Source organism: Jaculus jaculus, chromosome 6 (genome assembly GCF_020740685.1).
Source record: "Jaculus jaculus isolate mJacJac1 chromosome 6, mJacJac1.mat.Y.cur, whole genome shotgun sequence".
NCBI classification, from domain to species: domain Eukaryota; kingdom Metazoa; phylum Chordata; class Mammalia; order Rodentia; family Dipodidae; genus Jaculus; species Jaculus jaculus.
Window position 1 is genome coordinate 100,587,765 of NC_059107.1, and position 24,334 is coordinate 100,612,098.

Sequence of the window (24,334 nt, forward strand, 5' to 3'; positions counted from 1 at the left end):
AGGACTATGCCAGAGCCGAGTCAAACTGTGGGGGAGTGGGGGGAGTTGAAGGGTTTCTTCAGGGGGTGAGGGCAGTCTGGGATGGCTTGTGGCCCTCAGAGATATTGAGAGTACTGGCTGGGTTAAGGAGAAGGCTGAGAAAGGAGAACTGATGGCAGGATTCCCTCATACATAGCCCACGGTGAGGAAGCCAATGCCAGCCATTTACCACAGGTGGAAAATAGAACCATAGTGGCTTCAGATCCCCCCGGGCTCCCAAGAAAGGAAAGAGGAGAAAAAAGGAGGTAGAGGTGGGGAGAAGCCCCATCCATCCCTGAACTAGCCTCCACGCACATGGCTGGCCTTGAACTGATAACTACCCACATGGCTAAGGCCAGGAGGCCAGAGGGGTAGTCTTCCCCATGTCCCCCAACTTCTTCCTCCCACCCTCGGCCAAGGGAGCTGGTGATGCCCTCAGCCCTGGGGAAAGAAAAGCAGGATAAGGAGCAGCAGCTGCATTTTCTCCTGAAATTGCTTCTGAAAATGACCAGGCACTTCAATGGGAAAGTGACGACAATTTGGGCCCTGGGGAACAGGAGATGAGGCAGAGAGCGGGGGCGATCAGGCTCAGGTCACACTCCCCAGCCCTGGCCAGAGAGGATCTTCTTGGCCTGATTCTAAGAAGTCAAGGTTGCGGGGAGTTGTCAAGGCAGTGGGAAACTAGCCAAAGCCTGAGCTACCCCTTCCCTGGACACATCCCCCCAGAACAGACCTCCAGCCTCTCTCCATTTGAGACCCATCGCAGCCCAGAGCCGGGTATGCCGTAGCGAGGGGCTTGGCTGGCCTCAGAGTGCAAGACTAATCTGCAGGCAGGAAAGGAAGTTAATCAGATCTTCCCGCCAGCATGATTACCTGTGTCGTGAGCTGCCTGCCGATGGAGACAGCCGGGGACCCCACGGCCTCAAGGCTCAGAGAGCTCTGAGCTCAGTGGAGGAGGCAGGACTTCTAAGGACCAGAAAGGCTGCAGCCCTTTGCAAGCTATTGCAGAGCACGGAGCTACATTTTACTGCTATGAGCAGCATGTTCCCCAAAGGCAGACAGGATGGTGAGACAAGATAGAGTCTGTGGAAAAATAAATATGCAGGCCATTCAGAGACGATACAAGGCATTCTATAAAATATTACGTATTCATATTAGTCAGAGCACACACAAATGAAGAAATGAGATGGCATAATACAGTTGGAGGCCAAGAAAGATAATGACAAGGACACAGAGAACAAAAGGAAGACAGTAGGAAAGGGGACAGTTGTGGGCATGAGACAGTCTAGGTGGGAGAGTCTTCCCCTGTCAAGTGCCACCAGGTTCGGAATCCAGCTGCAGGTCAGTGATTGGCAGAGGTTTGGCATCCCAGGGCATAAAGAGGAAGGGTTTGTCTGAGAGGCAAGTGTGACGCAGTGCTGAGCTGGGGGGCAGAGGGGTGATATATCTCTTGGGTGCAGGGTACCCTGTGTTCGTACCCCAGATCACCTCAGCTTATATGAACATTCCATCCTTGGGTCTCTTTCAGGCTAAATCTTCAAAAGACCCTAGTCTCCAAGACAGGGATCCTCCCCTCTTCCCTCCAGGGACACACTTAATGAATCAGCCCATTGGCCACCTGCGACCTGAGGCCCTATCCCTGACTCCTGCACCCCCACCCCAGTCTCTCTAAACCCTGCCAGAGCTCAGCCGGTCAAGGAGCCCAGAGACAATTTCCCTTCCTTTTCCTTCTTATTATCTGTAGTAGTAGCTGGCTCACAGGAGCCTGAGGGATAGGAAAGGGTATGGGGGAGGACAGTCCAGATGCAACTGGGTAAAAACAACAACAATAAAAAGAAAAAAAAAATCAAAGAGTCAGATTCAAAATAAAAGTAAATGCAACTGGGTGAGGAGACAGGAGAACAGGAACCCACAACACTGCCCAGAGCTTTCAGAACCACATGATTTATTAGTGGGCAACAAGGCTAAAGCCAGAAGCATGCTACATCTGGAGGCAAGTTCTGGAAAAGTCAGGGAATACAAAGGCCCTCTTTGAGGGTTCTTCATCTCCAAGCCCCACCTCATGACCACAGGGGCTAGACCTGAAGTCCACGCTCCCCCAAAACCACGAGGCAAGGTAGAGAGAGTTAGTTCTGGTCGGGGAGAAGCAGCAGTGTCTCTGGAAGGTTTCCTCCTCTTCAAGGCACAGTTACCTCCAGGGAATGACTTCCCTTCTTCTTGCAAATCAGCTTGTTGTTCTCACCACCCTGGGGGCCCTGAATGACCTTGACAGCCACGCTGCTGTCCTTGAACCTCACTGAGAACCTGGAGGGAAAACACAACATCCAAAGCTCCATCCTCTCAGCCCTGCTCCCTCATGTCCATGCCGGCCCCTCCCTGAGGCAAGCTCACTACACCCCCACCCATCGGATGACTCAAAGCCCCAGAGAACTTGGGGAGACTAACCAACTCCTACAAGCCCTGCCTTGACACAGCATGCCTCACTTCTGATTGCACAAATTTCCCGGTCACAATGACCACCAGTCCGGTCATCTGTCCCAAGCTGTCCCTCACCCTCAGCTCATGGCCTTACTTCTCAGTCACAGTGACAGAAAGCTGCCTCTGTGTGGCATCCAGCACAGCCTGATACATTTTTGCCAGCAGTTCTACCACGTGGTCACTGACCAACAGGATGTCCCCCTTAGAGCCCACTGATGACATCTTAGGAGAGAAGAAAACAGTCGGGATGAATTTTTATCCTCAGGAGCAGCTGGAGGGACATGAAGGTCCGGTCGCAGCATCTCCAGCCCACCCCAGGCCCAGGGTGGCCACCCCAGAGGCCTGTCCCATGTGGCTGTGACACCTCACTCAGATGTAAGCTGAAGAGCCCATCCTGGAAGCTAGTGACCGACACCCCAGCCACACTCTCCAGCCCAATGACAGTTTGGGCCTGGGACTTCTTTGTGTCTGTGAGAATCACGTGCCCCGTGGTCAGGAGAAGAATCCGAGCCGAGGTCTAAGGAGGGGACAGGAAAGAGTGACGGCAGCTAGGATCAGTCCACCCACAGGGAAAAGCGTACGAGCCGGCCCAAGGCTGGCTCCTGCCGCGGGTAGGGGTAGCCCTGACCTTGCCATTGCCACGGTTGACTTTCTTCACGGTCTCTGCCACCAGGACAGGCCCTTCCTCCCGGCCCTTCAGTTTCTGCAGCTTGGGGTTCCCTTGCAGTCCAATGTAGTCACCACGGAATGGAATGGGGACACTGGGGACGCATGGGAAGTGTGCACTGAGAACAAGGCCTGCACCCCGCCTTCCCGTGGGCCTGCCCCTCCCTCTACGGGTCTCAGTGGTTCACAGATGGGGGTCCAAGACCAACGCATAGTATCAGTACCATTTGGGATCCCCCCCAAAAAACCCTGCTGAGTCTTAAGAGGGGCACAGCAGCTGGGTGTCCCCTGTCCTGCCAGGCCGAGGTGAGCTCAAGCTTGAGAAGCACCGTGTGACGGAACTGGCTCCAAAAGGTTTGGGGGCCCTCACCTCTGGGGGTAGGAAGCCTTCCTGCCCTTGAACAGCTCACTGGCACAGAGCTTTTCCCTCAGCACCTGCACCTGCCTTGGGGACAGCTGATCGCGGAACCTCTTGCACTGCGAGGAAGGAGGGGCGGGCGTTAGGATCACGGAGCTGGAAGGCAGAGCTGGGGAGAGAGGTGACTGAAAGGGACTAAAGGACACCAAGGGAAAGGACAGAAACTAAACGCTCCCGCTCCCCGCTCCTGGAGAGAGGACTGGAGGACTAATGGGGGTGGGAGGGCAGAGGGAACTGAGGGGTGCTGGAGAGGAAATGGAAATAGCAAGTATTGGCCCCATGAGAACACATGCCCAGCACACTGGACACTGTTTAGCCAAACAGTGGTCCACAGTATTTCCTGAACGAAAGAACAGATGACATTAGTATGTGAAGTGACATAAGTCAGAAATAAAAATACCAATACTGGCTGGTGGGGAGTGGTGCACGCCTTTAATCCCAGCACTGGGGAGGCAGAGGCAGATGGATGACCGCGAGTTTGAGGCCACCCTGAGACTACATAGTGAATTCCAGGTCAGCCTGAACTAGAGACCCTACCTTGAAAAACAAAAACAAAATCAACAAAAAAAAGAAAGAAAGAAGGAAAGAAAGAAAGAAAGAAAGAAAGAAAGAAAGAAAGAAAGAAAGAAGAAAAGAAAAGAAAAGAAAAGAAAAGAAAAGAAAAGAAAAGAAAAGAAAAGAAAAGAAAAGAAAAGAAGGAGCCATGAAAAAAAAATGCTCAGCAGTTAAGTGCTTCCTAAGGGCCTGAGGCTGCCTGAGTTTGAATCTCTGGAACCCAAGTAAGCAGCTGGCTGTGCGCACACACAACTGTGATGCTAATCCTGCGGGAGTGGAGCCTGGAGACTCGCTGGCATTCCCAAAGGGTGAGTGTGGGGGTCAGTGAGAGACTCATCACAAAGAAAAACACGGAGGGTAAGTGATGGGGAGGACCTGACGTTTTCCTCTGGCCACTGCAGGCAAGAACAAGGCTGTATCAGGACTTACCTGTGTGCACCACACACACACACACACACACACACACACACACCACTATGCACATGAAAAAAGAAGAAGAAGGCAAATTAGAGGGAGAGAAAAGTAGCAGAAGGCAGAAGAGAGGAGGCTGGCCTCACCTTCCACTGGTGGAAGAGCTGCTGCAGCTCCTGATTAGCTGTCTTGAAGCACCTGTAGGGGGCAGCTGGCCATGAGGTGTCCAAGACCTTGGTGGATGGCAGATTATTCTTCAGATAAAGCAGGAATTTCTGTGCCTGGGTTAAAAACAGGGCACTGGGACTAGAATGGTGAGAAGAGCCACTTCCTAGCAGGCAGGCTCACACCCCCCATCCTGCCAAGAGGAAGGCAAGTGCGAAGCAAGGGCAGAGCTGAAGAAGAGGGCAGGAGCCGCCTCCTGGCTCTCTCTCCGTCGGCGTGCGGGGTGGTTTGGGGCTGGGCGGAAAGAACAGGGATGAAGAGTGGACAGCAAGGGCTGGAGAGATGGCTTAGCGGTTGAGGCGCTTGCCTACAAAGCCAAAGGACCCAGGTTCGATTCTCCAGGACCCACTTAAGCCAGATGCACAAGGTGGCACATGCATCTGGAGTTTGTTAGCAGTGACTGGAGGCCCTGGAGTGCCTATTCTCTCTCTTTCATAAAAATAAATAAATAAATAAATAAAGCTTATAAGTTAAATAGTTACATCCCAGCTCTATCCCAGCCACAGGACCAGTAGCAAGTTAATTATCCTCTAAGCCTTAGGGGCCTTTTGTTTGTTTGTTTGTTTGTTTAACCCGTAAAATGGGGAGAGCCGAGGTTCTACATTGCAGTGTAACCTTAAGAATGTTAAGAATGTAAAGAACAGCCAGGCATGGCGCCTGTCACTATAATTCCAGACCTTGGGAGGCTGAGGTAGAAAGATCCTTGTGAGTTCACAGCCAGCCTGGGCTACAGAGTGAGTTCCAGGTCAGTATGGGCTAGTGAGAGATCCTGCCTCAAAGAAAAAAATAATAATAATAAATAAAAAGAACATTTACAGTGGCTGAAGGCCCTGATGTGCCCATTCTCCTTTCTCTCTCTGCCTCTTGATCTCTCCCTCCTTCTCTCTCTCTTAAATAAATAAAATTAAATTTTAAAAGGAAGAAAAATATAAAAAGCTTAGCACACAGTTTAAGCATTCATAGGTAATGGCACTAGACTTAGAGCCAAGGTCATGGCAAGTGTGAGGAGCTCAGGGTGAATCAACAGCCAGGGCCCTGCATCTTAGTCATTTACTAAAGTCAGCAGCTCCCTGGGTTGACATCCAGCCACTGCCTGACAAAGTACAGGTGAAAGAAAAGTGAAAGAAGGTCCTGTCAAGAGATAAGAGTAAAATCTGATTACAGGTCTCAGGTATGTGGAAGAAGGCATGCACTCTAGGATGCAGGCCAGACACGGTGGAGCCAGCTGGACAGGGAGCAGTCCTGGGAAAAAGAGGAGGGGGCAGCCAAGCCACGAGGAGACCCCAGCTTTAGAATCCCTCCTCCCCAACAAAGCTGTCAACCCCCGCCCCATGACAACGAGAGGCTCCAAAGCTGGGTGTGATGGTACACGCCTTTAATCCCAGCACTCAGGAGGCAGGGGTAGGAGGATCGCCGTGAGTTCGAGGCCACCCTGAGACTCCATAGTGAATTTCAGGTGAGTCTGAGCTAGAGTGAGACCCTACCTTGAAGAAACAAAACAAACAAACAAAAAGCGGCTCCAGGTGAAGGAGTCTCATGTCTGATTGAGCACACTTGGTAAAGGTCCTCACAACTGTGCAAACTCCAGAGGGTGGAGGTGAGGCATTCCTCACTATAGCCCTCCGGCTGAGGCCCCACTGCACCCTCTTCTCTGGCCTCTCCCAAGGCTTCCTTCTGGCACCTCTCAGAGGCACCACTACTACAGGTGTCTCCAGAAATCGCTCTTGTCTGACCCTATTTTTCTCCCTAGAGCCACCCACAGTTTGAACGTTGGGGGCAGGCTGACGTCCTCCTGCCCCCTGCTCCAAATCCTCCAGCACTGGGAGATCCTTCTAGAGGTGTTCCTCCTCACTCGTCTGCTGCCAGTTCAGAGGGGTGAGCAGGGCGATGTAATTTCCCCACCCTCACCCCAAAGCAGCTCGGGGAAGGCTGGACCCTGTGCGTCCTCACTGTGCCTGTTCACACATCAGTTAGCCCTGAGTCCCATCAGTCTGTCCTCCAACCTGCATGTCCACTGGCCAGACAGCGGGTGTGCTAGAACTCCTTCCTGCCACGGAAACCAGCCTCCAGAGCCCGCTGCCCTGGGCAGATGGCGGGGCGGCTCCATCCCAGGAAGAGTGCGAATGGAAGCCCTACAGGAAAACTGGAAGCGCTTTCTTCCTGTCCCGAGCCTTCCCAGGCTCCTCTGCCCCGCTTCTACCACAGCTCCTGGCACTCACCATGCTTCTGTAGATGAAATTTGCCAACGTGAGGGCAGCACCTGATCGGAAGTATTTTCGATAATTTTTGCGAGCCTGGCAGGGACAAAAGAGAAAGAAGCCAAAGTGAAAACAGATTCTAGAGGTTCTGTTAGTTTGTTTTTTTCCAGCCACACAAAGAACAGAGCAAGGTAGACAGCTGAGATGCTTAAGGGGGCAGGACAGGCCTGTAATCCCAGCACTGTGGAGGTGGAGGCATGAGAAGCAGGAGTTTAAGGTCATCCTAAATTACACAGGGAGCTCCAGGCCAGCCTAAGCTACATGAGATTTTGTCTTAAAAAAAATAAAAATTAGGGCTGGAGAGATGGCTTAGCGGTTGGGCGCTTGCCTGTGAAGCCTAAGGACCCCGGTTCAAGGCGCGATTCTCCTGGACCCATGTTAGCCAGATGCACAAGGGGGCGCATGCATCTGGAGTTCGTTTACAGTGGCCAAAAGCCCTGGCACACCCATTCTCTCTCTCTCTCTGCCTCTTTCTCTGTCTGTTGCTTTCAAATAAGTAAAATTAAAAAAATAAACAAAAAATTTTTTAAAAATTAAAATTTTAAAAATATCTAGGGATGGCTTAGTGGTTAAGGTGTCTGCCTGCAAAGTGAAAGGACCCAGGTTTGATTCCCCAGGACCCACGTTAGCCAGATGCACAAGGGGGCACACACATCTGGAGTTCATTTGCAGTGGCTGGAGGCCCTGGTGTGCCCATTCTCTCTCTCTCTCTCTCTCTCTCTCTCTTTCTCTCTCTCTCCCCCTCTTTCTCTGTCAAATAAATAAAAATTAAAAACTAAAAAGAGGGATGAAGAGATGTAGCAGCTAAGGCTCTTGCCTTCTAAGCCTAAGCACCCAGGTTCAATTCTCCAGGTCCCATGTAAGCCAGATGCGCAAGGTGGCACATGCGTCCAGAGTTTTGTTTGCAGTGGCTAGAAGCCCTGGTGTGCCCGTTCTCTGTCTCCCCACCTCTCTCTGTCTCAAGTAAGAATTTAAAAAAAAAAAATAAATCAAATTATGTATGTGTGTGTATATATATATATATATATATATATATATATATATATATATGGAACTGATTCAGGCATGGAAGGTATGAAGTCTTCTATAACCAGGTCTCCTGGATGTGTGCCTCAGCAGGGGAAGGTCCAAATGCTGGCAGAGCTCTAGAGGCTCTTCTTCCCCAGCAGGGGCATGATCAAATAGGAACCATGTGTGTGCACGGATGCCCCACAGCTTCCCATTACCATTACCTTCCATCCTCTCACAAAAGCCTGGATCCGCAGTGTGGATGCCTTTATTTTCCCATAGTGCTTCTTTTGCTGTCGAAAACATAGGCAATGTTAGAAAAACCCACTCTACTAAGGGTGACAGGGATGGGACTTAGGGCGCGATGGCACCTTGTTGCCCCGAAACCAAGCAGAGATGAGGATCTGACTCTTGCGCATGAGCTGGTAGTGTGTGCGGCAGCGCCAGCCTCGGTACGTCTTCTGTATGAGGGTGGCGAGCTGTTGAAGCCTCAGACGCCTCTGCTCCTCCAGGTAGAAAAGCTGGGGGCAAAAGAACGGGGCAAACTGGCGTGGTCGCACACGCTTTTAATCCTAGCACTCTTTGGGAGGCAGAGGTAGGAGGACAGCTGTGAGTTCGAGGCCAGCCTGGGACCAGAGTGAGTTCCAAGTCAGCCTGGGCTAGAGTGAGACCCTACCTCAACAAAACAAACAAACTAATGAAAGAACAAGGGACAAAAGGGAGTTGCTTTCTCCTCCTGCACCCACAGGATAGGGGTCTTCCATGACCCCCCCCCCCCAACGTCTTCAAAGAGCTCTGCTCAGTGAGCTCCAAGTTTCATGTGTGGTAGATGGAACATTCCTTTCTCAGGGTAAAGCCTCCCTCATCCACCAGGTAGTCCAGCTATGTTGCCTTTTTCTCACATTTTTTTCTCAATTTTTATTAACATTTTCCATGATTATAAAAAAAAAAATCCCATGGTAATACCCCCCCCCACTTTCCCCTTTGAAATTCCATTCTCCATCATATCCCCTCCCCATCTCAATCATTCTACTTACATATATACAGTACCATCCTACTAAGTACCCTCCTCCCTTCCACATTTTTTTTTTTTTTTTTTTAGTTTGGTTTAGTTTTTCGAGGTATAGGGTCTCACTCTAGCTCAGGCTGACCTGGAATTCACTCTGCAGTCTCAGGGTGGCCTCAAACTCATGGCGATTCTCCTACCTCTGCCTCCCAAGGGCTGAGATTAAAGGCGTGGGCCACCACACCTGGCTTCACATGGGTTCTTTTATTCCTTCTTCCAAATTTTTATTAACAACTTCTATGATTATAAAAAACACCCCATGGTAATACCCTCCTTACCCCCACTTTCCCCTCTGGAACTCCACTCTCCATCATACCCCTCCCCCCAATCAGTCTCTCTTTTATTTTGATGTCATGATCTTTTCCTCCTGTTATGATGGTCTTGTGTAGGTAGTGTCAGGCACTGTGAGGCCATGGATAGCCAGGCCATTTTATGTCTGGAGGGAGCACGTTGTAAGGAGTCCTACCCTTCCCTTGGCTCTTACATTCTTTCCGCCACCTCTTCCGCATTAGACCCTGAGCCTTGGAAGGTGTGATAGAGATATTGCAGTGCTGAGCACTGCAGTCATTTCTTTCCATCACTCACATGGGTTCTTTTTTTTTTTTTTTTTTTTGTATTTATTTACTTGAGAGTGACAGGCATAGAGAGAAAGAGGCAGATAGAGAGAGAGAGAGAGAATGGGCGCGCCAGGGCCTCCAGCCACTGCAAACGAACTCCAGACACGTGCGCCCTCTTATGCATCTGACTAATGTGGGTCCTGGGGAATCGAGCCTCGAACCGGGGTCCTTAGGCTTCACAGGCAAGCGCTTAACCGCTAAGCCATCTCTCCAGGTCTCGCATGGGTTCTTGACTGCACCTTCCACCCCCATCAAATGCAGTGTACGCCCCAACTCACAGTTTTGGGGCTTCTGATGAAAATCTTGGTCTTCCCAAAGGCCAGCTCTTCTGAGGACACAATCAGTGACTCCAGGACCTTTTCAACGCCCTCCCTACACAGACAGACGGGTGTCTCAGGAAAGTCTTCTTCCGTGTTTCCCCTAAGAGCTTCTAGCCATGGAGAAGGCATCCTTCTTTTTCCCAGGCATCCACCCACCAGCTTCAGTGGCCCTTCCAACTCCCCTGCCCTAGCAGAGTTCCCTGCCGCTCGCTGCTCCCCAGTCTCCCTAACAGTTCTTACCTCGCTGCTCCCCAGTCTCCCTAACAGTTCTTACCGGTCTCCTCCATTCCAGCTAGGCCAGGTGCTCCGGGACAGCAGTCGGTACCTTCCCAGGAAGGCCTTATAGCCCTGGCGGTAGGCGTAGCCAGCCCTGCGAACCCGCACGTTCTCCAGCAGCCCCAGGTACCGCGCCTGGACCGCCACCAGCTCCGAAGAGAACTGGTTTCTCTGCTTCTGCTCGTTAGGCTTTATGCACCTGGGCAGGAAGTGGGGAAGGCCTGGGCGTCAGGAGTGGACACTTTGCCAATAGGACGCATCCTGGTCCCCACACCTTTATCTCCCCAGTCCCCTCAGATGAGAATCTCAGTGGGAGTGGAAGGAGAACCCCCCTGGCCTTCCCAGGTTTACCCTGTCGTCTGATGTCCCTCCTTCAGCTACAGCATACACAGCTCCTCATCTGGCTCTGTTCTCCACGAGGTCGGGACCTCTGGAACCCTATTGCCTTGGCACCCCACAAACCTGCTCTACAGTACACGGACCCTGCACATATCATCACATGTGGGGCGTATTCAGCCTGTCACCTGATGTAGTTGGGGTTCTTGGAATACAGATTCTTCATGAGTACGGCCACAGAACTCTTAAACTGGGCCCCAGCCGTGGGGGGTCGTTTGAGAGATGACTCCTTGGGATTGCCCTCAGGGAACAAGGACCGAAGGAGGGGTTGCTGGGCCTTCCACATGACCTGGGACAGGTCTCGGAAAAGTAGGTCATTATTCTTGTCAATGAAGCTATTCACGTTGTACGTCACCTGTAGAGGAGCAGCTACTGGTTTAGAGACCCCACGGCCTTACTCCAGCATCTGGTCCACCCACTCTGGCATTGGCAGCTGTCACCTCTTGCCAGGTCCTTCCCCACTGCCTTCAGCTTGTGCCGGACACTAGTCGCTTCCCTGCAGCCCTTTGACACATCACCTTGCCCGCATAGTGACAGATGCGGAAGCAGCTGAGGCCCATGCTGTGGTCGTAGTGGTGTTGGGCGTTCTGGGTGACTTTGCTCTCATAGTGGCTGTGTTTGGAGAAGAGCTGGTTCAGCTTTGCTAGGAAAGTGGAGTCGCTGACCACCCCGGGCCTCAGACACTCTTCGTCCAGCATAGCCAGGATGCCTCGCTGATTCTGGGGCGTGGGAACAGATCAGTACAAGACCTGAGCCTTGGCGACGCTGGCATTGGCCCTGCTGCCCCTTGCCCCCCTCCTCATCCCTTGCCTCCCTTCCCCGTCCTCATTAAGTGAGGCAGTGGGGAGGGAGACAGGATGTGCCGGCAGTCTCAAAAGGGAAGTCCCCAAGGGAAGAGAAAGATGACTCACATGCTCAATGAGGTTACAGATGATGCCATTGTCAAAGTAATCCACCTTTGTCCATGGTATGCCCTGGCAAAGAGAGACACTAATTACAGGGACAAGTCTCCAAAGACATCACCAGACCCAGCCTTCCTTTTACCCACCCTACAAAGGAGCAGCGGAAAGGCCCATAGAGCAGAGGTGGGAGGGCCCTTCCTTGGTTTGATTCGATTTCTATCTCACCCCTCCAAGGTTAGTGGATACTTTGTGGAGTGGGTGGAGGGACATGTGGGAAGAAGTAGAGCACCTGGGAGGAGGTGAGACAATGCAAGGAGCTCTGTAGGTGGGACAGGGTGGGAGAGACGTGCCATGTGTTCTGGATGGTGGTTGACAGAGGGTACTCTAGCATGGCTGTGGAGGACCCGTGTATATAGGAATAGCAAGTGGCCACAATACGCTGGCAGTAAACTACAACTTAGCCGGCCTCGGTGACACATGCCTTTATTCACAGCTTTTAGGAGGCTGAGGTAGGAGGATCACTGTGAGTTCGAGGCCAGCCTGGACGACAGTAAGATCCTACCTCGAAAAAGAAACAACAAAAAAAGAAAAGTAAATAAACTATACAATTAGAGTGCATGAGCCAGAGTCTACCCAGTTTTTGTTTGGTTTTCTGAGGTAGGGTCTCGCTCCAGCCCAGGTTGACCTAAAATTCAGTATGTAGTCTCGGTGGCCTTGAACTCAACAGCGAAATCCTACCTCTGCCTCCTGAGTGCTGGAATTTTTATTTATTTATTTGAAATGCACAGTTGAGTCTACTCAGTTTTGAGGCATCTTTAAAGATCTCCATAAGTGATTTTCAGGCTTGACAACATATCATCATGCTAAAACAAGGTGGCTGGGTCCTCTGAACTCCATTCCCAATTCTGCAGGTGTGGCATGGTGCTCAGGAATGTAAACTTCCAACATGTCCCAGGTGGTGCTGGTGCTACTGGTCCACTTCCAGAATCACTGATCTTCGTCACATTATGAACATGTTGGGCCTCCTGCCACTACAAACAAACTCCAGGCACATGCACCACTTCGTGTATCTTGCTTTAAATAGGTAGTAGGGAATCAAACCCTGGGCTAGCAGGCTTTGCGAGCAAACACCTTTAACTGCTAAGCCATCTCCCCAGCCTGGGTATATTTTCAAAAAATCAAAGAAAAAAAAAATAGAAGCTGAGTATGGTGAGGCACATCTTTAATCCCAGCACTCAGTAGGCTGAGAGGTAGGAGGATCTCCATGAGTTCAAGGTCACATAATGAATTCCAGGTCAGCCTGGGCTAGAGGGAGACCCTATTTTGAAACAAAGCAAAACAAAGTAAACAAACAACAACAAAAAAAAAACCCAACCCAGAATATATATGCAAGTGTCTTTATCTACAGAGCTCTCTCTTCAGCTCCATATATATATATTTGGCTTGTATACATGCAAAAGATCTCTGGAAGGATGCCTCCTGTCTTGTCTGCCTCAGATGGGGAGGGGAACTGGGAGTGAGAATCCAAGGGGAAAAGAGACCTTTATTTATACATCTCTTTAAGTTTTTTGAATCCTGAAATACGAAAATGCACTGTCCAGCTGACAATTTAAATAATGAAAACAAAAATGTGTGAAATAACTGAAAAAAGTCTTCCATACATTGTAACTCCATTGCCCAAAACTCTGTCACACAATTCTTGAGAGCTCACAGGGAGCATCCCTGGAAGGGTTTTAATGAGTAAGCTTCTCAAGTCACTCACACCTTGGGGTAGATTAATCAGAGAGCTTTCCTAACACCCAGCCATAGGATGTAGGGGTTTACACTGAATCAGAGGAGTGTGCAAATCTGCTGCCACGGGGCCCTTTTGATGAGGAAGTCTGAAATCAGGGTGCTATGACAAGGAATAGCAACATCACCCAACACCCAGAGAAGACAAAGGATTCTGAGACGTTAGGGAAGGGGATGTGGAGGAATGCGAAGCCCGGGAGAAATGTCCCTTCTAAATTTGGCTCACAGTCTGCCACAGGCAATTGTAGCTGTCACTTCACTCTTGTCAGTCTCGACACACACACACCCTTCCATCATTCTGCCCTCTGCCTGGCCTGGTCGGAGCCAGAGGCTGGGGACCCAGAGGATGGGAAGCAGAACATTAGAGTTATTTACTAACGCGGAATTTTCAGCAGCGCAAGGGAAGCATTGGGTCCTTTGTGTCCCATCCGGGGACAACTTAGAGGACGTCGTGGGTGTGAACAGAAAGGCTGGAAGGTCTGGAAGTGTCTTGAAGTCACGGAGGGGAAAGGAGAGCTTGGCTTACCTCTCTCTTATATTCCTCTTGCTCCTCCTTCAGGGTGAGTTCTATGAACACCTGCTGCAGTTTCTCATTGCAGTAGTTGATCACAAATTGCTCAAAGCTATTATCCTGAGGATTCAAGAGACAGCAGCTCACCTCAGATCCCTGCTCCCTCACGCCCCCCACCCCGTCACACATGCAGGGAGTCTGTGCCCCTAGCTAGGGAAATAGGCCGCTCAGGTTGGGTGACACTCTCTCACCTCCAAGATTTCAAATCCGTAGATATCCAGAACACCCATAACTTTTTTCTTCTCCCCGGTGCCCACCTGAAGAAGAGAGGAGGATAAAGGTGAGGACGAGTGCCTGGCCACCCTAGGCCACGCCCTTCTGGAGCGGATGGCCCTGGAGGTCAAACAGAACTGGAGAGGGACTACAGAGTCACTCTTCTCCCTCCTCCATTCTCTGCAGGACAAGTAAAGGAGGAGGAAGGAGTCGGGAAGGTTCCAGGATGCTGTTCTCATCATATGAAGTAGAAACACTAAAATCACATCAAATGATAGCCGACCCTTATGTTTATGAAAGAAAATCCCATGTCATTTATGACCTTATAAGATGATTCTTCCCACTTTGTAGATAGAAAAAAATATCAAGTTCCCGGGCGTGGTGGCGCAAGCCTTTAATCCCAGCACTTGGGAGGAGGAGGTAGGAGGATTGCATGAGTTCAAGGCCAGCCTAAGAATACATAGTGAATTCCAGGTCAGCCTGGGCTAGAGTGAGACCCTACCTTGAAAAACCAAAAAAAGAAAGAAAGAAAGAAGAAAACATCAAATGTCAGAGGGAAAAGCACTTACCCCAGCCTAGATTACAGTCCCAATTAGCCTCAAGCATTTTAGCAACACATTTCATGTAGATGATGATCGTGTAATAACAGCTTTATTAAGGTTTGTAGGTGGTGGAACATGTGCTTAGCATAACTGAGAACCTAGCTAGATCCCCAGCACCACAAAAGTAAACAAATATTTATTGCAATTTACATGCCATTTATAATTCAGTGGAGTTTTGGGTATTCAAAGGTGCATTTCCACTACCTACCTACCTCCAGATCAGTCTAGAAAAGAAGTCCTGTCCCGTTGGTACTTACTGCCCTGTCCATTTCCTGCCCTTAGTCCTAAGCAATCCTTAATCGGCATCCCATGTCTATGGATTCGTCTAGTCCACACATTTTACGTATAAATAGAATAACACAAGAAATAGTCTTTTTTTTTTTTTTTTGAGGTAGGGTCTCACTCTAGCCCAGGCTGACCTGGAATTCACTATGGAGTCTCAAGGTGGCCGTGAGCTCAAGGCAATCCCCCTACATTTGACCCCTGAGTGCCAGGGTTAAAGGCATGAACCACCATGCCTAGCTAAACTTTTAAAAAATATGTTTTATTTATTTGAGAGAAAAAGCGAGAAGGTGGGTTACGGGTGTGCCAGGTCCTCTTGTCACTGCAAACAAACTCCATGTGCATTGCCACTTTGTGTGTCTGCAGAATCAAACCCAAACCAGAAATCTTGTGTTTTATCTGGGGGGGGGGGGTTGGTTTTTCGAGGCTGACCTGGAATTCACTATGGAGTCTCAGGGTGGCCTTGAGCTCACGGTAATCCTCCTACCTCTGCCTCCCAAGTGCTGGGATTAAAGGTGTGCGCCACCACGCCTGGCTCCAAACAAGAAATCTTTATAAGCAAGCACCTTTAACTGCTGAGCCACCCCTCCAGCCATAAAAACTTTTTATGGATAATTTTTATGCATGCATATGACGTATTTCATCATAATCCCCTCCTATTACCTTCTTCCCATACCCCTTCCACTGAACCTCTTCTTCTTTCCAATCATCCCCTCTATTTTGAGGCATGTTTTCCCTTTATCTTTGTTTGTTTGCTTGTTTGTTTTTAAGGTAAGGACTCAGGGTGACTACCTCTGCCTCTCAAGTGCTGGAATTAAGGGCATGTGCCACCATTCCGGGCTATCATCCATGTTTGATGGGGGGGTTTGTTCTTTTTTACAGCCAAATAATACTCTGCTGCACATTCATCATTTGCTGGCACTTGGGTTGTTTCTACCTTTTAGCTATTATTATTATTATTATTATTATTATTATTATTATTATTTACTTGTGTTCCTGCAGCGTGCATTGTGTATGTGTGTGCCAGTGTTTCTTGCTGCTGCAAACAAATGCCTGCCCAGCTTACTGGGGTGACTGGGGAACTGAACCCAGGCCAGTAGGCTTTGCAAGCAAGTACCTTTAATTACTGAGCCATCTTCCCAGCCCCATTATTGTTTTAGTTCTATTACTGTTTTTAGTTTTGAGAGAGAGAATGAGGCAGAGAGAGGCAGAGAGACAATGGGTACGCCAGGGCCTTTCCGCCACTGTGAACAAATCAGACATGTGCGCCCCCTTGTGTACATGTACGACATTGCATGCTTGCGTGACTGCATCTGGCTACGTGGGACCTGGAGATTCAAGCATGCATTCTTAGGATTCGCAGGCAAGCGCCTTAATTGCTAAGCCATCTCCCCAACCCCCATTATTGGCCTTTGAGATAAGGTCTCATATTGTCCATACTGGCCTTGAACTCACTATGTATCTGAGCCTGGCCTTGAACTTTATGACTCCTTTTTGGATAGTATGAATAATACTTTCTACAAATTTTTTTTTTTAAAGCATGCGCCACCACACCTGGCCCTTGTTTATTTATTTATTTATTTATTTTATTTTATTTTTTGGTTTTTCGAGGTAGGATCTCACTCTGGCCCAGGCTGACCTGGAATTTATTCTGTAGTCTCAAGGTAGTCTTTTTTTAATTTTTATTTTTGTTTTATTTATTTATTTATTTATTTGAGAGCGACAGAGAGAGAGAGAGAGAGAACGCAAGAGAGTCCCCTTGTGCATCTGGCAAATGTGGGTCCTGGGGAATCAAGCCTCGAACCAGGGTCCTTAGGCTTCACAGGCAAGCGCTTAACCACTAAGCCATCTCTCCAGCCCTACAAATGTTTGTGTATATGTGTTCATGAGGTTGTTTTGAGTTCTTTTGGATACAGGCCAAGGAGTGGGATTGCTGAGTTGTATGACAGTCATGTACATTATTTTATCTGATCTCCATTAAACCTTGTGAAGCAAATGGACACTGTTATTTTTTTGGGGGGGAGGGGAGGGGATGACTATTTCCAGATCAGAAAACAGAGACTCAGCAACTCATGAAAATGAAAGGTCACATGGCAGGTAAGCAAATGGATCAGACTCTGGAACTCAAATGCCAGTGATGTTCCCACAACATGCCCCCTCTCATCCACTTCTCCCTACCTTAGAAACCAAGGACCGGGGCTGGTGGCCAGGATGAGAAGGTGAGGCAGGCAGAGGGTGTGGAGGAAGGCAGTCACTCACCTTGATGCTCTCGTTGATACGATTCACTATCCAGTCGAAGAGGCGGCTGTAGATGTTCTTAGCCAGAGCATCCCGAGCATACTGAGCCTGTAGGGGGAAGGGCGCAGCCTGGTTAGCAGTGGCCCCAGGAGAGTCTCAGCGTCAGCTCCAGCAGCCGAGCCTTACCTGAACGACATTCAGGACCGTGACCACCTTTTCTTTGGCTGTCTCCCTGGTCCTCGAGCACAAAGCTCTCTCTAGTTCCTCTGAATTCAAGCCCACCATCTCCCCAATCTCCTGAATATCTAGAGTGATGAGGAAATACAATGTGGCTGGAAAGAGGGCCTTCTCTTGGCCAGGGAGGGGCTGCTAAGCAAAGCTGTCTGGGAGACTGGTGCCTTGGGTCTTGCTGGGGAAGTCGTGAAGAACATGGCCCCAGGGGGATGGGGGTCAAGGAGCAAAGGCAGATCTGGGCACTTTGTGTACACTGTTCACTTTAAGGTGAGGATCTCGTAAAATAGATGAGATTGTCCTCAGATTGTCTCAGCAGAAGACTCCGCTGAGGTTCTGAAAGTCTCTGACAGATCTGTCAAATGTCAGAACCTCATTCCACAGTGCTCAATGAAGCTCTTGGGAAGAGACCTCAGGAATGGGCTGAGGCAAAATACATCAGAGATGGCACCAAACCAGGACTTGAGGTGGGAGATTCAGAGTGGGGTTCCAGCAGGGGGACACAAACCCTTCCTGTCACAGATGCCACTTGCTGGTATCCCATTGGCCTGGAATTCGTCCTTCAGCTCTATGTTTCCCAGCTTCAGCACCAGAGATGTCACCTCCAGCACTTGCTGAATTTCATCCTTTGAGAACCCAATCACTGTCATTGCACTCTTGGGAAGAAAGGAGAAAGCAAGCTGAGCTGGTGGGGACAGTCCACAGTCCCCTGGGCTCAGGTCTAGCCCACCCTGGGTACCTACCTGTACAGCCCTGAAATTGGAGGCGTCATCCATACCATCCACTCTGGACACGTCCCTATTCAGATAAGTATAACCGCTTGTACCTTGCTTGAGCTTCAGGGCCTCTGGGAGGACAAGCATAGGAAAAACCGTTAGTCTCTGAACCCTCTACACCGCCACTCTGACACCTCACTGCCTTGGTCCTCGGTGAACTCATTTTTTTTTTATGTGAAGGAGCTGGGGTTTTTTTGGGGGGAGTTCGCTTTTTGAGGTAGGGTTTCACTCTCGCTCGGGCTGACCTGGAATTCACAAAGTAGTCTCAGGGTGGCCTCAAACTCGCGGTGATCCTCCTACCTCTGCCTTCTGAGTGCTGGGATTAAAGGTGTGCATCACCACAAGGTGGAACTGGGGTTTTTTGTTTGGTTGGTTGGTTTTGATTTTTCTTTTTCATTTTTTTGTTTGTTTATTTTTATTTATTTGAGAGTGACAGACAGAGAGAAGGTGGCAGAGAGCGAGAGAGAGAGAGAGGTTGAGAATGAGCGTGCCAGGAATTCACTATGCAGTCTCAGGGTGGCCTCGAACTCATGGTGATCCTCCTACCTCTGCCTTTTGAATATGGGATTAAAGGCATGCACCACCACGCCTGGCCAGAGATGTTTTCTTATTCTAATATTTTTATTTATTTATTTGCAAGCAGAGAGAGAAGGAGACAGAAGACTAACAGAGAGAATGGGCATGCCAGGGCCTCCAGCAGCTGCAAACAAACTCAAAACTCATGGCCACTTTGTGCATCTGGCTTATGTGGGCACAGGGGAGTTGAATCTGGGTGGTAAGGCTTTGAAGGCAAGCACCTAAACCACTAAGTCATCTCTCTAGCCCTAAAGGAGCTATTTTTGTTTTAGTTTCCTTCCATCTCCTTTGTTTGGGGATAATTAATTTCTATGATCAATTATCTTCCTTTTTTTTTTTTTTCAAGGTGGGGTCTTGCTCTAGCCCAAGCTGAACTGGAATTCACTCTGTGGTCTCAGGCTGGCCTCGAACTCATGAAAATCCTCATACCTCAGCCTCCCAAGTGCTGGAACTAAAGGCGTGTGCCACCATGCTGGCCATCTACTTTTTTTTTTGGGGGGGGGTGCTGGCCTTGAACACACAGCAGTCCTCCTACCTCAGCCTCCCGACTGCTAAAACTAAAGGTGTGCAACACCATGCCCATCCATAAACTATCTTTTAAAGCAGTATTTAGTATTTGGGTAGTCACACCTATTGGAGTTTTCCTCTAACTTTTATGAAAGAAAAGCTTCATGGGTCCTGAGGGTCCTAAGCAATGAAAACAATCAAGTAAACTTTCCATCCTCTTCTGGAAGGGTGAAGTGCAAGGGAAGAAAAGAAGGTGCCTATCTCCCACCCACCCCCAGCCCCAACACCCTCTGCCTGTGTGGCTCATTCCTTATTTGTCCCCAGCTCTAACTCCTCTTCCGAAAGGCTTTCTCCAATGCTGAACGCCGCCGAGCTAAATGACTGTCTTGCGTTGTAAGTTAACAGAAGACAGCCCAGACCATGCAGGATCATGCGAGGGTAGGGTTTGACTTTTTTCTGTCTCTCCCCAAAATGAACAGCCTGTGTGTTGGGACTATTTCTGATCTTTATAGGTTGTGGGTCTAGCTGGCAAGCAGAACTTTTTTTTTTTTTCATTTTAATAAGCAAATCAAGAAAATGTGCAAAGCTTTTTACTTAAGATGGGAGGGACTGGGCTAGCTATGGACTGCCATCTCTTATGCAGATGGCCTGAGAAGCAGGGAGTGAGCCTCAAAGTGACAGCGGCAGCGTCCCCTAGCACACGCATTCTGAGGCACATGCTTGCTAAGGAAGGACAGCCCTAGAAAGACCGAGTCAGAGAACCTAAGAATAATGACCCCAGGGAGACCCTACCCAGACTCAGCTTAAGCCAAGAAGTAGAATCAGCCAGAGCAAGACACTAGTGCCTGTGACTCATACAAACTGAACATCATTGCAGCCATTAAGCCACGAAGGAAGATCAGACCTGTGGTGATTCTTGAACCAGAGAGACCTGAGTGAGGGGAAAGGCGGTTATACGTCGACCCAGCATGAAACAGTAAGAAACCGGAGTCCTGAGGGACCAGAACACCGTGATTCTCACAGCTAGGGGAGACTGGGAAGCAAACCCTGGCAAAGCGAAAGTCCCACCAGACCCTCCCCTACTCTCAGAGCCACCTCTGGCCTGGCCAGCTTTCAGTTTGGCATGGACTCTTCTCCAGGCCAAGGCAAAGGACTTCATGCCTTTTGCTCCTGTAGTTACCTGCTCAGGTTTACGGGCACCAGTCATACTGCATTGCAGTGTATCTGTTCAGACACTTCCATCCCCAGAAGACTGAGTTCTCTGAGGACAAGGTCTCTGTTATACTCAGCTTTGTCACTAGAGGCTAACATATGCTTGAGGGAAGGTGTTCAAGAGATGCTGGAGGGGCTGGAGAGACGGCTGAGCAGTTAAAGCATTTGCCTGCAAAGCCTAAGGACTCAAGTTCAATTCCCCAGTACCTGCATAAGCCAGATGCACAAAGTGGCGCATCCTGGAGTTTGTTTGCAATGGCTAGAGGCCTTGGCACACCCATTCTCTCTGTGTATCTCTTTTCTCTCTCTCTCTCTGCTTCAAATAAATTAATTTTTTAAAAAAGATGTTTGAGGAATGAGTGAACAAATGAATGAATGAATGAAACCTCCACAGAACTTCCATGAAGAGAAAAATCAGGAAAGGTCCTGGGAGAGATTAGATGTATAAACACAGGACAACTGGAGCTCCTTGGATGTTCATGAACAATTATGAAGCATCCTGCCTGCTTCCTTGCTAAACTGTCAATAAATAAAGCCCCTTCAGTTGGAGGAAGGAAGGATGAGTGTTCTGTACATGACACCAGTTTGCGGTAAGAGGAACCAGGTTGACATAAGAATGAGGACAGTGAGGAGGCAAGGAAGGGGCATCCCTGAGAAGCAATCCTAGCAAAACACAAGAACAGGGGTCAGGGGACGTGTTACCAACTGGGTGATGAGGCTCTGGGTAGGGAATGCAACCAGAAGAAGTGTGAGGGGGCTCAGGGGGAGGGCACGGGGGGCTCAAGGTTCTGGGCGTGGAATGGAAGGGAGGCAGGCACGCTTCGGCATGTTTTCAGGGCAGACACGTACTCAGCAGTTGTGCATCTGCTCCAGCCAGCAACTGATAGAAAATGTGGAAGTTCCTTTCTCCTTTGAGCTGCTTCACCACTCGGGATTTCTCAAGCAGATCTGGCAGAGAGTTAGAAAACATCCTCCTGAGGGTCTGCGAGGTAGTACGGCGTCCCTCTGATTCTGCCCTCCCAGGCCCAGTGCTCCCAGTGGGCAGGCAGAAGAGCTGGTGAGGCACATGGAGGAGACACGTACAGTTTGTGATGACGCCACCGAGGGGGGATCCCTTGAAGTCAAACTCAATGTCCATGTACTTTCCCTTCAGAGAGAGAGCAGAGAGAGCTTCGGCCTCCGCCTCTTCTCTCCGCGCGTGTTAGGAGACATCTGGGCTGCACTTCTCCCTCTCAGCCCTCAGCCCTCCCCCACGCTGATGTGCCCACTCACAAATCGCGAGGAGTTGTCATTGCGGATGGTCTTGGCATTGCCAAATGCTGCACAGATAGACAGAGGGGAAGTGAGGTGGCTGGGGGTGAGGGTGAGACCCAGGGAAGGGAAGAAAGTCCTGCAGGAAGGACGCCTGCCAATCCTTCAGCCAATTCCACTCTTTGCCCCCTCAGGCTGAAGGGGAAACGGTGGTTTTGGAAGAGGATCTAGGGATGAAGGGCTCTGGGGGTCCGGGGTGGGGGGACGGAGAGGGAAGAGATCAGAATGCTCACCTTCCAGCACTGGGTTTGACTGAAGCAACTGCTCCTTCACGGAGTTCACCTGTTCCCCTCTCCCACAGACAGCAGCCACGTAGGACATCACCAGCTTGCTAGCCTCTGTGCGTGGGAAACCGTCATGGGCTCCCAGCCAAGGGCTGGCCCACGCATCCCCCTCCTCTCTCAGATTGCCTCATCCCAGCACCTCACACCCCTGGCCATAAGAAAACCTGGAGAGGAAGTACTGGGAGTAGAGAGGGACAGGCCTGGCTTGGAAAGGGACAAGCAGATTCCAGGGGTGACTCTCTCTCTGGCTCCCCCCAGCCAGGTGCCTCACCAGTCTTCCCAGCTCCACTCTCGCCTGTGATGAGGATACACTGGTCTCGGTCCCGATCCCTCAGCGACTGGTAGGCCACATTCGCTAAAGCATAGCTGGCAGGGAAGAAGCAGGACAATGACTAATATGGAGCCAGCCCAAGACACCATCTCTCAATCCCCAAGCCTCAGTCCATCCGCCCTCCCATATGGACCGCACTGGGCAAGACGTGGTAGGCAGTATCGTGATAGGAAGGGGTCTCCAGAGGCAGGATGGGGGTTATCTAGATAACCCTCTCTTGGGGGAAGGGTGGAGGAAATTACAGTGCTCCATGGTCACAAATTTTTGCCATCCTTTCCTCGGGCCTTTTACTCACATATGCGGCTTCAGCTCATAGAAGGTATAGTCCCTGTACTTGGCAATGAACTCTGGGCCGTAAATGGGCAACTGCTGGTAGGGATTCACCGAGATCACCACATTCCCAATGTAGGTCTGGAGCCAAGAACAGAGTGCAGGGGATGAGCTCGGTTGGGGGAGAAGATGCTGGGACTCTCGGGACACTGCCACAGGCAGGTAGATAGGTGCCTGTACTGCACTCACATAAATCTCCTTGTTTTCATAGCGAAGCTTCAGGTTCTTGAGCAGAGAGCCCTCCTCCAGTGGTTCCAGGAGGACAAGGTCCTCCACCCCCACGGAGCCCTCCTGGAAAGACATGTCCGAGGGCCGTGCAGATCCTAGGAGTCAAGGTGGCAATTTGCTGCTGTCTGCTCAGCTTCAGGAGCCAGAAATGAAGCAAGGGGAACAGAGCAGAAGATGGATGGGAATCCTTTCCCCCTGCATAGGAGAGCCTTCTACCAGGGAGGTAGAGGGAACACTTTGCTGGCTGGGCTAGGGGTGAAGTGGGTGCTAGATAGGACCACCTGCGTCTGTCCACCTGGAGAAGGACTACATCAGTAGTCAGCAATAGGGGAACAGGGATGTGATTGAAGGAGAGAAGGCTAAAGAAGTGTGAGCTGGGGACATGGCTTAGTGGTGAAGGCTCTTGCCTACAAAACCAAAGGACCTTGGTTTGATTCCCCAGGGCCCATGTAAGCCAGATGTACAAGGTGGCACATGCATCTGGAGTTAGTTTGCAGTGGCTGGAAGCCCTGGCACACCCATTTTTTTTTTTCTGTCTCTCTCTCTGCCTCTTTCCTTCTCTCAAATAAACAAGTAAAAAATAAAACACTAAAAAAAACACCTTTCATTAAGAAGTGTGAGCCCCATCATGAAAACAAATGATCATAAATGTTGGTGGGGATGTGGAAAAAGAGGAACCCTTCTACACTGCTGGTGGGAATGCAATCTGGTCCAGCCATTGTGGAAATCAGTGTGGAGGTTCCTAAAGCAGCTAGAGATTGATCTACCATATGACCCAGCTATAGCACTCCTAGGCATATATCCTAAGGACTCATCTCATTTCCTTAGAAGTACGTGCTCAACCATGTTTATTGCTGCTCAATTTATAATAGCTGGGAAATGGAACCAGCCTAGATGTCCCTCAACTGATGAGTGGATAATGAAGATGTGGCACATTTATACAACGGAGTTCTTCTACTCAGCGGTAAAGAAAAATGAAGTTATGAAATTTGCAGAAAAATGGATGGACCTGGAAGGTAACCCAGGCCCAGAAAGCCAAGTGCCACATGTTCTCTCTCATATGTGGATCCTAGCTGCTACAGATGATTGGGCTTCTGCGTAAGAAGGAAAATACTTAGCAGAAGAGGCCAGTAAGTTAAAAAGGAGACATAAAGGGAAGAGAAAGGAAGGGAGGAGGGTACTTAATAGGTTGATATTGTATATATGTAAGTACAATGATTGAGATGGGGAGGTAATA

At 49.8% G+C, this 24,334-nt stretch overlaps 1 protein-coding gene across 1 annotated transcript; it reads right to left on the bottom strand.

The window, feature by feature from the left end:
• Positions 1–2,195: 2,195 nt before the first annotated feature.
• Positions 2,196–23,172, bottom strand: Myo1a (myosin IA). The gene is made up of 27 exons (XM_004649995.2): positions 23,059–23,172; positions 22,835–22,950; positions 22,480–22,574; positions 22,158–22,262; positions 21,886–21,932; positions 21,697–21,760; positions 21,463–21,561; positions 18,286–18,389; positions 18,051–18,198; positions 17,498–17,616; positions 17,333–17,419; positions 14,168–14,233; positions 13,932–14,036; positions 11,624–11,686; positions 11,231–11,431; positions 10,841–11,067; positions 10,315–10,515; positions 9,999–10,092; positions 8,409–8,558; positions 8,262–8,330; positions 6,991–7,065; positions 4,693–4,827; positions 3,533–3,639; positions 3,125–3,257; positions 2,861–3,013; positions 2,591–2,718; positions 2,196–2,322 (listed from the first exon to the last, which is right to left on the bottom strand). Exons 1-27 carry the CDS (start codon positions 23,170–23,172, stop codon positions 2,196–2,198), a joined length of 3,132 nt encoding a protein of 1,043 aa, XP_004650052.2.
• Positions 23,173–24,334: the final 1,162 nt, after the last annotated feature.